This window comes from Vitis vinifera, chromosome 4, assembly GCF_030704535.1.
Source record: "Vitis vinifera cultivar Pinot Noir 40024 chromosome 4, ASM3070453v1".
In the NCBI taxonomy this organism is placed as follows: Eukaryota; Viridiplantae; Streptophyta; class Magnoliopsida; order Vitales; family Vitaceae; genus Vitis; species Vitis vinifera.
In genome coordinates this window covers 21,701,427-21,721,493 of record NC_081808.1, presented here as the reverse complement: position 1 = coordinate 21,721,493, position 20,067 = coordinate 21,701,427, and the positions used below count along the sequence as shown (strand labels likewise).

The 20,067-nt window shown below is 34.0% G+C and overlaps 1 protein-coding gene and 1 long non-coding RNA gene across 3 annotated transcripts; one reads left to right on the top strand and one right to left on the bottom strand.

Annotated features, from left to right (window-relative positions):
* The first annotated feature begins 9,002 nt into the window (after positions 1 to 9,002).
* Positions 9,003 to 10,273, top strand: LOC100262705 (uncharacterized). 2 transcript variants are annotated; one of them, XR_002029984.2, is made up of 4 exons: positions 9,003 to 9,221; positions 9,314 to 9,393; positions 9,495 to 9,685; positions 9,834 to 10,273. It is a non-coding gene; the product is annotated as an uncharacterized LOC100262705 (long non-coding RNA). The 2 variants fall into 2 exon arrangements; XR_009465558.1 differs by lacking the exon at positions 9,003 to 9,221 and having other exon boundaries at positions 9,228 to 9,393.
* On the bottom strand, positions 10,213 to 12,629 carry LOC100257355 (protein POLLENLESS 3-LIKE 2). The gene is made up of 4 exons (XM_002265129.5): positions 12,063 to 12,629; positions 11,741 to 11,953; positions 11,488 to 11,643; positions 10,213 to 11,406 (listed from the first exon to the last, which is right to left on the bottom strand). Exons 1-4 carry the CDS (start codon positions 12,225 to 12,227, stop codon positions 10,516 to 10,518), a joined length of 1,425 nt encoding a protein of 474 aa, XP_002265165.1. The 5' UTR covers positions 12,228 to 12,629; the 3' UTR covers positions 10,213 to 10,515.
* Positions 12,630 to 20,067: the final 7,438 nt, after the last annotated feature.

The window sequence follows — 20,067 nt, the reverse complement described above, 5'->3', positions numbered from 1 at the left end:
TATTTTATTTTGTTTTTATTTTATTTTTATTTTTATTTATAGAAAACAACAACCAAACAATGTTATAATTTTTCAAAAACAATTTTTGGTTTTTAGAAATGTTTTTAAATCAGAGGGTCAAGTTTTTATTATTTAGCAAAAAAACCTTTCAAATATTTTTTTTTAAATTAAAAAATAATAATTTTAAATAATGTGTTTTTTTAAATAAAAATATATATATTAAACTATATACATGAAAGTTATTACCAATTTATTTGTTTTTTCATTTTCATTGAAACAAATGCTCATTCCATCCTTACATAGTAATTGTATGGAAACAATCTTGGATTGCATCCATAGAATGTTATATTACATTTTATCAACACAACGCTCAAGAGATAAGAAGATTTCGAAGAAGAAGAAGATTTTGAAGAAGATTTGAAAAAGACGAAGAAGGAAGACAATCAATAGTTGTAGTCCCTTGCATGTTTATAATTGGAACCGTTTCCCTTTCCATGCAAAATCAATCCTTTGCTTCCTTTCTCCCCCACCCTTTTTCTTCCACCCATTTTTTTTGTTGTGATTCCCTCTTTATAAAGACAAAACTTATCATATGTCCTCCCTCCACTATCGTTATTTCTTTTTCTTTTCCTCTTCAATTCTTTGCAGGGTGGGTGAGCTCCCATGGAAGCCCAAGCCTCAACCTTAGCCTCTACACCAGCACCAACTCCAGCACCACTAGTTGTAAATGTAGAATACTACAAAGAAATCGAAAGGGCTCATAGATATCTCTGTGCTTTCATTTCCAACAAAAAATGTGCACCCATGATGCTCCTGTTATTAGTGACATGTTCACACACGTTCACCACTCTAAAGTGGTCCAACACCTGACCACATCCTCCACCGGCCATCTCACATCCCTGCGGTTAAGGAGCATGTTCTACAAACGGCTCATAGTGTGGCAAATCAAAAGCAACGTGGTATGATGGGACGCCATAGTTATATAGATCTCTCATGGTCCCGAACTCGTCTCTCTGTTGTTTTTTATCTTTAGAAATACATCATCTAAAAAGAGATATCAGAATTTGGAAATCAAGGTTTGCACCGATAACAGTAACTCAAAACAATGGCTGAAGGTAAGTAGACAATTCTAAGTCTTTTTCATATTTGATTCATGTTGCAAATGTTCATATACTTGGATCGAATATATATTGCATGTAATAATCTTACATTTGGTATCAGAGCCAACTCAATCTTGCCTCTGCCTTGGTATCTGTTTTGCACCAGAATCGCTTAGTTAATGGTTTCTCTTCTGATTGTAAGATATAGTCATACCCATGCTTGATAGAAACATCCATAAGTTGATTTATCAAATCACTATTTTAAAAACGAAATACCCATGCTTGATAGAAACATCCAATAGGCGCAACCACTCAGGTTCCAACTCAAGGCGTTTTCTCACGGCCAAAAGGTCGCAACCTTCGATGCTTTCTATGAACCGATACTTAAATGAAATGCCTAAAGCATCACCACTCAGGCCCTCAGAAATGCTCAAGCTCCGATCGGTAGTCTAACTGGTCCCTTAAAAAAAAAAAAAAAACTGCACTAGCCTCTCTATCCCATGCCACAGGCCCACTCTTTGATGGCGGTGCCGCCCACCGCAAACAGAACTAACCTTACCACCTCATGTCATAGGCCTTCATGGTATCGATATTGGCGTGGAGAAGCTCGCGTAAAGGCGGGAATGGAAGAATCAGGGCTGCACTCCGGTGGATGCAGCCCATCCCGTTTGTGGTGACTGTTGACGCCGTCGCGACCAACCATCTTGATATGGCCGATGAGAACATAAGTTGTTCTTGCTGGTGAGCCACCATGCGTGGATGCACCGCGTGTGGTGGGGCTTTTCCTGCCATATGTTGCAGGCGACTCCATAGCTAGCTGATGATGGTGCAGTCCACGTGGGTAGCGGCAAGCACGTCACTGTTGGTGATGATGCAGTCCACGCGGATCGTGGCGTGCATGGCGCTATTGGGAATGAAGCAGTCCACGGGATAGCGGAAAGTTAGGATGGTGGGTTTCGATGCAGGTGTTATTAATTTGTTGAATCTAGAGAGAGATTGGTTTCACTATTGTTTTGGGGCTTAATATAAGTGACTATTGGGCCCATTAGGCTCAATGCATGGGCAGTGGCCCATTTTGCAAAAAATAAAGGGCTTTAATTGTTGGGTCATGGGATAATTGTTAAAATTGGGCTAGTTGGTTCCACTATTGTTTTAGGCCTTCATATAAGTGACTATTAGGCCCATTAGGCTCAATGCATGGGCAGTGGCCCATTTTGCAAAAAATAAAAGGCTTTAATTGATGGGCCATGGGATAATTGTTCAAATTGGGCTAGTTTAGGCCCTTATGGCACGTTTGAAATAATTTTGTTGGATTTAGGCACCCATTCATAATTTGAAATCCTTTTAAATTAATTTTTAAATTATTATGCGATTTTTATACATGTAAATTAAATTATTTTGTTCTAATTTATATGTTCGTATGTGCAAAATTATTGCCTAAATTTGTGTTAGATATATTAAATTTATATCATATAGTTTTAATGTCTAGTGAACCATATAATTTTAAATAATTAAGGAATAGTTACAACATTCTTAATTATATAAAATTATATATTAAGAAAATAGGGATCACATTATGGACATTAATTGTAATTAATTAAATAAATATGATAATTTTACCCCATAGGGATTTCATTATGTTTATATAATTAATTAGGATAAAATATTAAAATTAATTTTTCGTAATTTACCCACAGAAGTTAGGAATAATTAATTTAATAGGTTTATTATAAAGCTTATAGATAGAAAATATCAAACTATATTCATAATAAATTTCATAAATTCAGTAAAATAGTTTGATAAAATCTATCATAAAGATAATGAATCTGATTGAATTAAAGATTTGATCCACGAACAATTTTTAATAAAATTAGATTCAATTTTTTAAGTGTGTTCTACATTGGTAAAACATGAATTTAAATTAAAGCCTCAAATTTTAATAAGCTTTTAATCCTTTTGTGCAGTTTTACCTAACATATCTGATATTGGTTGTGAGGTTCCCGAACTCAAGGGAGATAACTTTAAGATATGGAATGAGAGAATTCTTCTTCAATTAGGGTGCATGGACATATATTATGCCATAAGGAAAGATAAACCACATAAGATCACTGATACCAGCACACCTGATGAAATTCTATTGTACGAACGCTGAGAGAAATCTAATCATCTCAGCGTGATGTACATTAAGACAAAAATTAGTGCTGGTATACGTGGTTCAATCAAGCAACAAGCAATTCGTTACTTCAGATAAAGCCTTGGCAAGCACCCTAATTATGAAGTTCACATCCCTAAAGCTCATCGACATAAGACGTGTACGCAAACACATCATGGAGATGATGGACATAGTGGCTCAATTGAAGAAGCTTGAGGTAGAAATGACTGAATCTTTCTTGGTGTACTTTATCCTTAACACTCTTCCGCCTCAGTATGGACCTTTCAAAATCTCTTACAACACACATAAGAATAAGTGGTCTATCAATGAATTGATGACCATGTGTGTTCAAGATGAAGGAAGGTTAATGATGGAACAAGGAGAAAGTGTCATGCTGGTGACACAAAAGAAATGAAAGAAAGGAAAATCTCAAGCCGATTAGAAAGGGAAACAAGTTCCTCCCAAATCTGACATTAAGAAAGACGAAAAATGTTTTTTCTGTAAAAGGAAAGGACACGTCAAGAAGAAATGTCTGAAATTTCAGAAATGATTTGAGAAGAAAAGTAACCCTACCTCATTTGTTTGTTATGAATCTAATATGGTTAATGTAAATACCAACACATGGTGGATTGATTCTGGATCTACAATCCACATTTCAAATTCCTTGTAGGGAATGCAAAACCTAAGGAAACCAGTGAGAAATGAACAATTCATATTATTTGGAAACAAGATGTGCTCGCATGTGGAAGCAATAGGGACATGTTATTTAACTTTAAATGGTGGTTTTGTTTTGGAATTGAAAATGACCTTTTATGTACCAAGTTTCCCACAAAACTTGATTTCAGTTTCTAGAGTTGTACCGTTTGGATATTCCTTTCATTTTTCATAAACATCTTTCAGTTTGATTTATAAATCTGATTGTGTTGGGAATGATATTTTGTCTGATGGTCTTTATTGCATATTCTTACAAAATAATACCACTTATAATTCATTACATGTCCAAATTGGCATTAAGAGATGTGTTGTTAATGAGGATTCCCCTATATTGTGGCACCGAAGATTAGGTCATATCTCGATAGATAGAATCAAAAGGTTGGTGAATGATGGGGTACTTAGTATCCTAGATTTTACTGACTTTGAGACTTGTGTGGACTGCATTAAGGGAAAGCAAACCAACAAGTCAAAAAGAGGTTCTACAAGGAGTTCCGTCATATTAGAAATCATACATACTGATATATGTAGTCTTGACATGGACTCTCATGGTCATAAATACTTCATCTCTTTCATAGATGATTTCTCACGATACATGTATCTTTACATACTTCATAACAAAAATGAAGCATTAGATGCCTTTAAGGTTTTCAAGGCAGAAGTATAGAAACAACGTGATAAACAAATTAAGATTGTGAGATCAGATAGAGGTAGAGAATATTATGGTAGATACTTGGAAGATGGACAAGCACCTGGGCCATTTGCAAAGTTTATTCAAGAGCATGGGATTGTTGCCCAATACACCATGTCTGGTTTTCCAGACCAAAATGGTGTAATAGAAAGAAGAAACTGAACTTTATTAGACATGGTGAGGAGTATGCTTAGCAGCTCAAAACTTCCTAAATTCTTGTGGACTGAAGCACTTAAGACAACAATATATATATTAAACCGAGTTCCAACCAAGGTTGTCCCAAAGACGCCATTTGAGTTATGGAAAGGTTGGAAACCGAGTTTGCGACAAATGCGCATTTGGGGATGCTCGTCTGAAGTGAGAATTTATAATCCACAAGAGAAAAAACTGGACCCAAGGACTATTAGTGGGTATTTCATTGGATATGCTGAAAAGTCTAAGGGATACAGATTTTACTATCCATCTCACAACACTAGGATTGTGGAATGAAGAAATGCTAAATTCTTGAATATGACTTGGTCAGTGGGAGCGATCAATTTAGAAACATAGTTTCTGATATTGATCATATAGAGTCTCAACTTTCCACTTCAAGAGATAGATTGTTTGTTGTTCATAACACCCTCAAGTTCAAATGGGTGTAGAATGAACAATCGCTGAAGTTCAACCAATTATTGAAGTTCCACAAGTTGTTGACAACATTTCAGTAGATCAAGTTGATCAGGAGTTTCTTGATACTTCTGAACAACAAGTTGAACTTCATACTTCCTTAAAAGATATTGGTGCAACCTTAAGAAGGTCTAATTAACCTAAGAAGTTAGCAATTCCTAGTGATTATGTAGTGTATCTACAAGAATCTGGGACTATAATAGAGGAGCTGAAAATGATCCCAAATTTTTTTCACAAGCCATGAGTTGCAAAAAATTAGAATTGTGGTACAATGCCATGAAAGATGAGATGAGTTCCATGAGGTACAACAATGTTTGGGGCCTTGTTGAGTTGCCTAATGGTGCAAAAGCCATTGGTTGTAAATGGGGTTTTAAGACAAAGAAAGACTCATTAAGCAACATTGAGAGATACAAGGTCAGACTTGTTGCAAAATGGTTCACTCAGAAAGAAGGAGTCGATTACATGGAAACCTTTTCTCTTGTATCTAAGAAAGATTCCTTGCACATTATATTGGCATTAGTAGCCCACTTTGATTTGGAATTGCAACAAACGGATGTGAAAACAACATTTCTTAATGGAGAGTTAGAAGAGGAGGTTTACATGAAACAACCTGAAGGATTCCCCTCTAGTGATGGTGAGTAATTGGTTTGTAAGCTTAAGAAATTCATATATGGTTTAAAACAAGCATCCCGCCAATGATATTTAAAATTCCATAACAAAATTTCTTCATTTGGTTTTGTAGAAAATGTTATGGATCAATGCATATATCTTAAGGTCAGTGGGAGTAAAGTTTGTTTTCTTGTTTTATATGTGGATGACATCTTATTTGCAACCAATGATAAAGGTTTACTTCATGAGGTGAAACAATTCTTCTCTAAAAATTTTGACATGAAGGATATGGGTGAGGCATCTTATGTCATTAACATTAAGATGCATAGAGACAGATTTCGAGGAATCTTAGGTCTGTCTCAGGAGACCTATATCAATAAAGTTTTAGAGAGATTTCAGATGAAGGATTGTTCACCTAGTGTTTCCCCTATAGCGAAGGGAGATAGGTTTAATCTAAACCAATGCCTGAAAAACGATCTTGAGAGAGAACAAATGAAGAACACTCCATATACTTCTGCAATCTGAAGTTTGATGTATGCTCAGGTCTGCACAAGGCCGGACATTATATTAGTTGTTGGAATGTTAGGACGATATCAGAGTAACCTAGGTTTGGACCACTGGAAAGCTACAAATAAAGTGATGAGATATCTTCAAGGAACCAAAGATTACAAGCTTATGTACAGACGAACAAGCAATTTAGAGGTTGTTAGCTACTCAGATTTAGACTTTGCTAGCTGTGTTGATTCACGTAAATCAACATCTGGATACATTTTTATATTGGCCGGTGGAGCTATATCTTGGAGAAGCGTTAAGCAGACCTTAACTGCTATTTCTACTATGGAAGCTGAGTTCATATCTTGTTTTGAGGCTACTTCACATGGTGTATGGCTTAAGAGTTTCATTTCCGGGCTTAGAGTTATGGATTCAATATATAGCCCATTGAGTATATATTGCAACAATTCAGCTGCAGTCTTTATGGCAAAAAACAATAAAAGTGGAAGTCGAAGCAAGCACATCGACATTAAGTATCTAGCCATAAGAGAACGTGTTAAAGAAAAGAAAGTGGTTATTGAGCACATTAGCACTGAATTGATGATCGTTGATCCTTTGACTAAGGGCATGCCACTGTTGAAATTCAAGGATCATGTAGTGAACATGGGACTTAGTTCCCTTATGTAGTTTCTATTGTACAAACTCTTATTATGATATTTTCTCATATTGATGTGCACCTTTATTTAATTTTGAGAAAATTTAACTTCATTGGACCAAGAATGAACATAGGGTTTATTCATTAAGTAATATTGCCACATAAATTATAATGTTAAGAATGAATACACTATAATACATGGAAGGTAACACTCATTATATTGAGGACTTATTGCCATGATTCATGTATTTGTTACTTAATGCGGATAATTGATGGACTAAGATAGGACATTAGGTTAAAGGTGTGGATCAAGTGGGAGAATGTTATCAGCTACATGTTCACACACATTCACCACTTTGAAGTGGTCCAACACCTGACCACGTCCTCCACCAACCATCTTATGTCCCTACGGTTAAGGAGCATGTTCTACAAACTGCTCATAGTGTGGCAAATCAGAAACAACGTGGTATGATGGGAAGCCACAGTTATATAGATCTCTCATGGTCCCGAACTCGTCTCTTAGCTTTTTTTTATCTTTAGAAATACACCATCTAAAAGGAGATATCAGAGTTTGGAAATCAAGGCTTACACAGATTACAGTAACTCAAAACAATGGCTAGAGGTAAGTAGACGATTCTAAGTCTTTTTCAGATTTGATTCATGTTGCAAATGTTCATATACTTGGATCAAATATATATTGCATGTAATAATCTTACAGCTCCGTCTAGCGTAGTGTCTCTTAAGTTTAATTTATGCTTCTTTTTTCTTTCCCCTGCGTTTCATTTCTTTTAGTAAATGTTAGAAGTGACATTTTGAAGGGAGATGGAGAAAACATAAGTGGTTGCATTTTAATAGATGGGGAAGATAAGATAAAAATTTCAGAAAAATTAGAAAAAAGAAAAAAAAAAGCTTTTCTAGGTGTTATAACTTTTGGTGTTTCAGAAATATGGCCATGAACAGGCCATGAACAAAACGACTCATACATGTGTGTGTGTGTGTTTTGCAAGGTTCAAATTAACAGAGACTTAATATTTGGCATGTACGAGGGGGATCGTGAGCCGACTTTTTGCATTCTGGCTCTATTGGATTTTGAAATAATTTAGCTTTAATGCATGAGGGGTTTAATGATCAAAAGCTAAATAGCATTTTGTTTGCAGGTTTCATGATGCAGGCACTTATGATGCTCTCACAAAGACAGGGGGCCCAAATGGCTCCATTAGAAACCCACAAGAGCTTAATCATTCTGCAAATAGGGGTTTGAAAACGGCAGTTGATCTTTGTGGTGAGATTCATTTTCCCTTTTGCCCTTGCACACTGGCAACAGATTTGTCCCCTCCCCCCCCTCCCCCCCCCCCCCCTCCCCCCCCCCCCCCCCCCCCCCCCCCCCTCTTCTTTTTTTTTTTTTTTTTTCTGCTTGTATTGTAATCAAACTCCTTTTAATGAGGTTCAGTGCCGAGATGGTATGATTGGGACTTCATCCCACCATAACTCTCAGTTTTTCCTACTTGAAATTGAAATACTAATTTTTTTTTTCTAATGGACTCTGGTTCTATTCTGATGTCAGAGGAGGTGAAAAGGAGGCATCATTGCATTACATATGCTGACCTTTACCAGGTGACTCTTGTTTCAGAAATCAACTGTTCTGTGATTTAATTTGAATTCATTGAGAAGCTAAGATAAAAACAAGCTCTGGTTTGTATCATCTTTGCAATTGGATGCCGATGTGGTCACTTTCCCGACTCCTTTGGGGTTTTGTCAGCTTGCTGGTGTTGTTGTAGTTGAGATTATTGGAGGCCCCACTATTTATGCTCTCTGGCCTTGTTTATGGAAAAGAAGTCATTTTCCTATTCTGCTCTATAACTCAGATAATGCATAGAGACTTGAACCTTATGGTTTGTCGAATTCTGTCATTTCACCCCTTGGTCCCCTCTCTAGCTTTTCAGCTGTGCTCCTTCTACAAATTGTTTCTTGGTTGTTATGCATCAGAAATCAGAGCTGTCTTATACTTCCCATATAAGACCAAGCATAAAATTTATATTTCTATTATTAAATTTTGTTGCAGGTGCTGAACATTTAAGGTCAGTCTTTAACCGGATGGGTCTTGAGGACAAGGATATTGTGGCCCTCTCCGGAGCTCATACATTGGTAACTTCCTCCACAGATCTGCAGCTATCTTTAAAAAGTTCTTTCAGCACCCGCACATATGCATGTAGTTTTTGTTTGGTTTGGTGTTGTAGGGAGGGGCACGTAAGCAAGTTCCAGGCTTTGATGGCAAGTGGACAGAGGAGCCCTGGAAGTTCGACAATTCGTATTTCAAGTAAGGTTTCATTTGAGAATTCATTGATTGGAACGCATATAAATGCAGTAATGTTTCAATTATATATGATGGCTATATGTTATGATTAATATTGTAATCAGGGAGCTTATGAAATCATCAACCAAGTCTCTTACAACTAGTAACCCTCCAACAGGGTATTCACAGCAGAAACCTTCTTCTTCAGCTGCAGGCGAGGATTCAACAGGGAGGCAGGCGATTGTTTATATTTTCCACAGACCAAGCATTAATAAAGGATCCTAAATTCCTAGAATATGTTAGGTTGTATGAACAGGTAAATTCCTAGAATATGTTAGGTTGTATGAACAGGTAATGTAGTATTTATGCTGGAACCTTCGTGGGTGTTCACGTAAGTCTCATGCAGTCTCTCTTGTAACCCCCTTTGCTGATTTTCTTATCATATTATTTCTGGTACATGGCAGGATTTGGAGGCTTTCTTCAGAGATTATGCGGCATCCCACAAGCAGCTTTCGGAGCTAAGGTTTGTTCCTCCTATTTGGACTTTTCCAGGGTAATCACAGCTGTGAAGAACAGTTCAACCATGGCAAAAACTGCTGCAGGAGTTGCTTTTGCGACGACTGCTATAGCCATTACTTTCTACTATAGACGAAGAAGTCAAAGGGAACAGGAGTAAAACAGGATCGATCATGTATAAGAAGAAACCATGTATTATTAGAAGATCTCACCTCACAAAGATTCATTGAAGAAAACTATGTTCCTAAACAATTAGGAGCTCTTCATATGATCAAAATTAAATGCCATACACTTTGAAATGAGGAAGAGAAATCAGCATTCACAATATAGAACAAGGCAAGATCCTCATTTTCTTGAGTCAAAATGTAGCTAATAATATGTTTTATTACAGATGTGTGCCCCCCTTTATTTTGAGAGGTAGACAAGAATTAATGAATTGCATCTACTATAACTACTGCTGCTACTACCCCAGCAGGGACTGCTACCATACTCTCTGCATAGCTGCGTACTCCCTCCTCCCCCCCTTCTGCTTGAACAGGAGCCCAGGAGAACAAGATCATCTCCAACCTAAAACCTATATTATTATAGCTTGTAAAAACTAAATTGAATTAGTTGACACTAATTGAGAGGTTAGGCTCTTGGGCTCAGAGAGAGTGTTATGTCTTGAAAGACTTTAAACCTACTCTCAATCTTATTCTGTAAAATTCCAGAACTGTTTCCAGTCTCCACAGTCTTCTTCCCTGTTTCAGTGGCTGAACCCAGAACTGCAGCAATAAGAGCCGCTTCAAACTCCTTGCTGTCTGGCAGAAAGTCTGCCCACTTGTCCCCATTTTCTTCGGGTGAAAGAGATCGCCTTCTAGTCTTATTTTCTGGTTCCATGGATTCCATTAAGGGCTTTCTGAACGCCCCCGTTTCATTCACTCCTATCGAATTAGCACCATGCCCTGATCTTGTTCTCTTAAGGGACTCCTGCAGTGGTTTTCCAATTGGGTCCTTGGTCGTCTTTGATGAGTAGAATGGCAATGCCGCGACGTTGAGTGAGTTCGCATGAACAGCCGTTGGTTTGGCAATCTTCTGTCCAGAAAGAACCTTCATGACTCTGTTGGTGTCGAAGTTCTCATCCCCAAAATCATCTTGAGATTTGATTGTATTCGTTGTGTGCTGGTCCTTACAAGGCTGAGGCTGCCAGAGCGCTGAAGAACTGAGGAAGGCATCAAAGAGCCGACTCTGCTCGACAGGGTCGCTTCCCTTATTCAACATTTCAGACTCAAGGTCAAGCAGCATCTGCCGTGCCCTCTCAAATGCTTTGAGGTGGGAATCTACACCTCTCGGGCCATCTGCAACAGCCGGTTTCACTCTTCTAAGGGTTTCTTTGGCTTCCAGAATCCTCCCTTGCTTCATCAAGCAGATACCCAGATTGCACATCTTGTTATTATCTGGAGCCATGGAAAGTGCCCGCCTGTAGGCATCTTCTGCTTCGATATAGTTGTTCTGCTGCATCAATGCCCATCCTAAGTTCCCCTGAAATGGAAATTCGTCTCAATATGGAGTTTAAGGGAGTGAGATAGAGGACTGAAACTAGCAGAAAAACCGTGTGCTTACCAGTAACCGAGTCGCTTCTTGTCCCACGGACACCTGAAATTTTTTCCCTTGGGATCTGGCAGTCTTGGTGCGCTTCCCATTGAAAGCCATCCCTTGTTGAATCAAGAACAATTTGTGCCTCAAAAGTGCAATTTGATCATCCAATCTCCCGCATCTCTGTCGAATCGAATTTCCAAAAGACAAAAATCAGTACTCAATAATCCTTAAATAGCCAGATACAAACAAGTGATAAGGAATTTCGCAAGGACAGGACCTTGTACAGATCCAGAAGGATATTATCAAGAGACTCTTGGGCTTGATCTGAACAACGACTTCGCAGCGATTTAATAGCCTCAATGGCTTCTTCAGCCCTGTTCTGTTGCTTCATCACAATGGCCATGTCCTTGAGCGCACTATCCACTCGATCTCCAGCATTAATGGCGGACCAAAATAGCGGAATTGCCTTTTCCGGGTCCTTGTCAACCAACTGATGCAACAAAAGTCATAATCCAACCCATCAAACAGAGATCAATCACGCAAAAGAAGAAACCTCGGTTTGTTGGCAAATTTCAAGATTTCCCAGAACGGAAGCTTACCTGAACCTTTTTGGCTCTCACATAAGGAGTGTCGCCAACAGGGACTTTGTGGGTGACATGAAAGGAGTCTGAGCGAGTTCTTGACACCCCAATTGGCTTTGCGGGAGACGAAGGCGCAGATGTGCTGGGCCTGAAACCAGGGGGAACATTCCACATGTCTTGCATCTTCGGGGGTTTCAGAGAGAGAGAAAGGGGGGAGTTGCGAGGGGGTTTCAGAGAGAGAGAGAGAGAGAGAGAGTTGCGAGGGGGTTTCAGAGAGGGAGAGGGAGAGGGAGAGAGAGATAGATAGAGGGAGAGAGAGAGAGGGAGAGATTGAAAAACATACTCGAATTCGACCGTTGTATTTTTCTAGCCGTTGTGTCCAGCTAAGGCCCCCCCTCAATTGTGCCCACGTGCCCCCCTTGAAAAAAAAAAAGGGAATTTCAGAGGGCTGCTGTGGTGGTGGAGGAGGAGGAGGATGCGGTAGATGAGAGGGCGAGTTGCGAGGGGGTTTCAGAGAGATAGAGAGTTACGAGGGGGTTTCAGAGAGGGAGAGGGAGAGGGAGAGAGATAGATAGAGGGAGAGAGTGAGACAGAGAGAGAGAGAGGGAGAGATTGAAATATATCAGAGATTCGAATTCGACCGTTGTATATTTACTAGCCGTTGCGTCCACTGGCGGATCCAGCTAAGGCCCCACTCAATTGTGTCCACGTGCCCCCCTCACTTTTCCTTTAAAAAAAAAAAAAAATCCCTAACGTAAATTTTTTTTAGCAAAACAAAAACCAAAATAGAAACTTTGCTCTCTCTAAAATATAAATGAACATTAATTACTAATAATATACTAAAATTTAACTAAAATTAAAAAATAAAATGAAATCTTATTTAATATTATTCATATTTATTTCTTCCTATCCATTCGATCCTTTTTATTATACTTATTTTTTATGATTGGTTTAACTAAATCATAAAAAATAATACTTGTTAATTTTTTACCAAATACTTATATTTTTTTCTGGAAGTAAGAAAATAATATGAGTTAATCAAAATTTAATCCTTTTTATATCAAATAAAAGTTTTTAATAAAAGACTTTATTTTCAACTATCTTATATTTACTTATTTAAAAAAGAAAAAAATTAAGTTATTAGTTTAGTATCCATGAAATTCTTAATCTCGACTTTTGAAAATATATAGAAAAATCTAAACTTTTAAATATAAGTACAAATAATGAGACTAAGGTATAAATAACTAAGATCAAAGACAATGAGATCTAAAGGCGCACACATCTTCTACCTGAAAAAAATATTAAAATTTATAATAGAAATTATTAAATTCTCTAAAATAAAATTATGAAAATTATTGAAATTTTCTAATGATTTTTCTTTTTATTTTTCAATTCTTTTGAAAATTTCCTTTAAATATTCTTGATAATTTATTTATATAAAATCCAAAACCTTTTTTAAAATTGTTCTTAATAATTATAATTAATATTTAAAATTATTCAGTTTTTTTTTAATAATAATATAAAATACCATTAATTACCTTACAATTTATAAATAATGACTAATATAATATTTTTCTTGCATGCGGCTTCTAACAAAAATCTTTAGCTCCACCACTAGTTGTGTCGCTGTGATGAAAATTTCATGATATATTATGAAAATATTCAACATGGCTAGTTAACTATTCAATAAATATACCTATTGATAGTGGTTATAAGGTTTAGATAAAAGTTTGACATATAGTTTAGACTCCCTAAGAACCTTTGAAGTTAGTTTTGTCCTTAATTTCATCAGCAAATTTGCTAAAAAACTTTATTGACCTTTGAATTGGTTTGATTGTACCTTGTTAGATTTCAAATCCTAGAAATTTAATCTTAGTTTGAAATAACTTAATCTTAAGGGCGAAGACAACTAAACTGTTTTCCCTAACAATATTTTGAAAAGTTTCTAAATATTTGAAGTGATGTTCAATAGAATTTGAAAATATAAGAACATCATCAATATATACTAAGAAGAGAGAAAGAGGGAGAAATTGAAATATATCAGAGATTCGAATTATTTGACCGTTGTATTTTATCATTCTACTAGCCGTTGTATCCACTAACGAGATCCAGCTAAGGCTAGGCATGTGCCCTCCCTCAATTTTCCTTAAAAAAAAAAAAAAAAATCCCCTAATGATAAATTTTTTTTAGCAAAACAAAAACCAAAATAGAAACTTTGCTCTCTCTAAAATATAAATTTAATTTAATTTTTTTTGAAAATAAAAATAATAGTAACTAAATATTATTGCCAAAAAAATTATATTGAACATTAATTACTAATAATATACTAAAATTAAAAAATAAAATAAAATCTTCTTTAATATTATTCATATTTATTTTTTCCAGTGCATTCAATCCTTTTCATTATACTTATTTTTTATGATTGGTTTAAGTAAATCATAAAAAATAATACTTGTTAATTTCTTACCAAATACTTATATTTTTATCTGGAAGTAAGAAAATAATATGAATTAATCAAAATTTAATCATTTTTATATAAAATATAAGTTTTTAATAAAAGACTTTATTTTCAACTATCTTATATTTACTTATTTAAAAAAAGAAAAAAAAATAAGGCATTAATTTAGTATGCATTAAAATCTTAATCTCGACTTTTGAAAATACATGGAAAAATCTAAGCTTTTAAATATAAGTACAAAGAATGAGACTAAGGTATAAATAATTGAGATCAAATAATAAGACAATAAGATCTAAAGGCGCACACATCTTCCACTTGAAAAAAATATTAAAATTTATAATAGAAATTATTAAATTCTCTAAAATAAAATTATTAAAATTATTGAAATTTTCTAATGATTTTTCTTTTTATTTTTCAATTCTTTTGAAAATTTCCTTTAAATATTCTTGATAATTTATTTATATAAAATCCAAAACCTTTTTTTTAATTGTTCTTAATACTTATAATTAATATTTAAAATTATTTAGTGTTTTTAATAATAATATAAAATACCATTAATCACCTTACAGTTTATAAATAATGACTATAATATTTTTTTTTTTTGCATGCCGCTCCTAACAAAAGTCCTTAGCTTCGCCACTAGTTGTGTCTCTACAAGAATGAAAATTTTCATGATATATTCCGAAAATATTCAACATGGCTAGTTAACTATTCAATAAATATACCTATACATACCACTAAAATATTTCAACTAGACTTATGAAAATGCTAAAATAAAATGTTAATACATAAATTAATTTTAATTATTTCCTTTAAAAATTATTCAAATTATAAAAACCATCAAAATAATTTATATATACATATATATATATATATATATATATATATATATATATATATATATAAATTTATTTAATATTTTGAATATTAAATATATCATAATATTAATATTAAATATATTTTAAATTCTTAAATTATGTACATTATTATCAAATATCACAAATTATATTAATTTTATACCAATTTTTTCAATGAAATAACTTCATTATGTATATTATTACTTCTTTTATATATATATATATATATATGAATTTTTTTCTCAAAATTTTTATTATATTTCTTCATATTTTTGTGTTTTTAATTTTGTGATAAAAACAACTTTAATATGACATTATTACTTCTTTTAATATGATATTTTTGAAATTATGAGTTTTGATTAATTTTCTTAATCAAGATTTTGTATCAAAATATTCATAATATATTTCGATATGTCTGTAAAATCGAATTATCAATATATATGAATCAAGACTGATATTTTCATATTTGATTGTTTGCTCATAATATATTAACACTTAGTAAATAATTTAATATTTCACTTGAAAAAATTTAAAATAGCTTTTTTTTTTAAAAAAGTGACTTACAAATACATATTTATTTTAAATTTAAGGTGTCAAAAATAATAGAATTTGAAATGAGTATTTTATAATATAAATATAATATTATAAAAAAAATATTTTATGTGTACAAATGGAATATAAAAAGGTTTAAATGAAAGTATAATCTAAATAATTTTACAAATAAGGTGAATTTAATATAATAAGATTTTGATTTTAATAAGGAAATATTAAATATAAATAAAATAATAAAGGATTTGAATAGGAAATTTTGGACGAGGCGGGAGAAAACTAAAATTCAAAATCGTTTCGGCGGTAAACCGTCCGATATTTCTCGGATATCGGTTGGGCAAGATATTCGGTCCGAGTTTCGAGAGATTTTCACGTGATTTTCGGAGATTTCGGCGCCATCTGAATTCTACGGAAATTTCACCCGTTATCGGCGCCAGGCCGGTCCCTTGGAGATTTTCACGTGATATTCGGAGATTTCGGCGTCATCTGGATTTTAAGGAGATTTCACGGCGCCTGTGGTGAAATTTTTGGAGATTTTCAGGCGATTTTCGCAGATTTCGGCGCCAAGTGGACGGTCGGATCATGGTCCTAAAATTTTTATCCCATATGAAAAAAGAACACGCTGAACCGCTGGGCTTGTTTCACTTTAATTATATATAAAGCACTTTAAATTTTAATATATGCAAAATGTTAAATAAAACATTAAATTAATAATTTTACTTATCTTATGATAAAATTTTCATTTATGTTAAAATTTTTAAAAATCATTATAATAATTTTTTAATGACATTTTTTCTTTTACATTTATCTATATATATATATACACTATAAAAGCCATTATATAGCTTTATCGAAACTTTTTTTACCTTTTTTTTTTGTATTTGCTTTTTATATTTACCAAATTGTCACAACACTATCTCAAAGCACTGTTATGCAAGTTTTTTTGTAACTTTTAAAACCTTTTTTATCCAACTTTTTTTTGAATATTTATCAAATTATCATTCCACAACACCCCATTGACCCATTAAGAATGATATTATTGTAATTTCAACCAACTCTAATCCTTTTTCCAACTTAGACATATTTTATTACGGTAATATTTTATTCTTATTTTTATATTATATTTACACTTTTGACCAATTATTCCATGGCAGTCAACTTTAACTCTTCTTCCCATTTAGACACCTTTTTGTTGGGATTGTATTTTATCTATATTTTTATATTATATTTATCAAATTACCATTCCTTTTGTTTAAGGTTGCACCATTAATATGAAGAGAATTGAGATATTATAGGATAACATATTAACATTTAAGCATGCATTTAATAGCAAAAATTCATCCGATTACCTTGGTTCATGCCATGGGAAGCTATTTCTTCTCCCTCTGATATCCATTAAGCTGCTTTCCGGGTGCGTGATGATCCGAGAATGAGGGATCAATGAGCTCTTCCCTTGCCTCCCAAAATTCAGTCCAAAGTGAAGTGTGTGTGTTTGCCGGAAGTGCTCTCCAAAGAGAAGAAAAGAGGATAGCTCACCAAATGCACACACATCTCTCTCTCTCTATATATATATATATATTACACATTACACACTTTAGTTGGACGACTTAATTTAATTGGCCAGTCAAGTGAATTAGGGTGAGCCCATAAAAAATCAAGCAACAATATGTGTCCAATCCCATTATGGACCACAATACAAAAAATAAATTAACACTGATTTATGATATTATCAAATTGATTATGTAAGTCTACACATAAAAATTCCAACATAATAATGATATTTGTGTAATTTGAGCAAACTCCAACCCCTCTCCCCACTTAGATGTCATTTTTGCAGTGCCCACATCACTTGCACCATGCAAATTTTGTATATAGTAAAATAATATAAAAAAAAAATGAAACAAATTTTACATGGGTAGTAGACACATAATTTCCCAAAATTTTATCCTAATTAACCCTTTTTACCCCATTATGCAAATTACACATGAAATCACAAAATTAAATATTTTACCAATATTTTTCAATATTTTTGTAAAATCCAAATATCGATACATCTCTATTTATCAATGTTTCAAACCATGGTTTAAACCAAAACCTAGAAGTGTTCCATTATACCAAGAATCATTCAAACTAAGGACGTTCAACATACACTGAGTTTTTAGGTGCCAATGGATCTTTACAACTCCACAATTGTTCTTGGAGCACTTAAAACAACTCTACAAGTGCTTTTCAAACACTTAAAAATGCTCTCTCATAGATTATACTAAATTTTGAAACAAGAAAAATATGATAACTAGCTTTGCAAATTGATTATAATAGAAAGGTAACTAGTCTTAAGGTGCGATGAATAAGGTTTGCAAGTTTCAAAATGATTATACTCAAAGTATACCAAAGATCAAAGGTTAGACAATATGATGATTTTCAAGTGATAACATATCATTAATGAAATTCAAGAGTTTTAAATAGAAGTTTCAAATTGAAAGCTCAAGTTACAGCTAAACTGATCAACAAAAATTTAGTTGATGGACACTTTTAAATAGTTATTGGAAGATATGAATCTCAAACGATTGAAGTTTTGATCAATCGATCCTTGACTGGGTAAGGTCAAACTTCAACCACTCCTTATCTATTAGCCATCAATCACTTTAGTCAATTACTTGTCTATTATTCAATAAATAAATAAAAATATTGAAGAGAACTTATGTATAATCTTGAAAAACCTTCTTTTCATTTTCTTTTTAGTTCTATAACGTTAAGTTGTGTAACTTTTTCTTTATTGATCTAATGTGATCTTCTTTTTTATCATACTTGAAAATTAAATGTCAAATGCAAGTCTTCATTTTGTTATCATCAAAACTTACATTTAACCAAAATTTGGACGAACAAGATGAATAGATAGCCCAAGCTTTTGTCTATCCAATTTTTTTTTACTTTTCAATTTAAAATTTATCCTATCTCTTTAGTATTCAAAATAATTTAAGATCAAATTTATTAATCCAAGAATAATAAGAAATCTCAAGTAAACCATTCACAATAAATCTTTACACATGTACAAATTATAGGTCAATTGACCATAGATACAATCTACTAAATATGAAATATATATATAATTTTATCTACATAGATTTACTTCCAAGTGTCTTATATTGGTTACCACATATACTCTTCTTTTATGTTCTTAAAGTAGCACCTTGTGTTCCTTAATGATTTGCATATTGGTGTTTTTTTTTTTCTAAATAAATTTACTATTACTAGTTTTAAAAATTTTAATAATATAAGTTTAAGAAAAAAAAGAAAAAAAAAAATCATCATATTTGACATTATTTAAATAATAATAAAAAGTAAATGCACATTGACCAATGATGATATTAAAAATTTAAAATTCTGCTATTTCAAGTATTTAACTATAGACTCCATGATGTGAGCCAATATGAGTTGGTGATACTTTGGTTGCCACTGGATATCAGTCATGACTTTGACTGTACCAGAAATTTGGTCCATTGCTGCTAGTAAAGATGTAGAAATAATTCACATAATGGGCTGTTCAGGAATCAGGATTTGGCTCAGCTGATGGATTGAAGTGGTTGATGATGAGTGGATGAAGTGTGTTGCAAGGGTCTTGATGATGATGGTCAGAATACCAAGTAATTATTGGACTGACATGCATCACCACTGTGGTCTGGGGTCTGGGCCTGGGCAGAAGAAGAATCTCCCCTACCGCCCTCAATCCCCTCACCTCCTCATCATCTGCCGATTTCCACAAGGTCCCTCCCCAATCCTCCTGTCTTCCAAGCTTGATCACAATCTGATAAAAAGGGGATAGAAGTATGTATCTGAGTTGCATGAACAAAATTCTTAACCATGGTGTTAAATATTTTGAGTGAGGTGAGTCAAGGCTCAAGATCCGTCAAACTCGATAAACAGTAGAAAAAGATCCGAATGATGAAATGACATCCACACACAGTGAAGGTGGAGGAGGGTGGGTGGGACACCCTCGAGAACTTTAATTCTACCAACTCACGTTTGGAGCAATTATTGTTACCCATTATCCGCAGTCAAAATCCTATAAAAGGTCCCCCACCATTCAATCCTCTAACAATGGCAGCCGGAGCCCCCGGTCTCCCCAACCCACCTCCCTATTAGGATCATCATCACCATC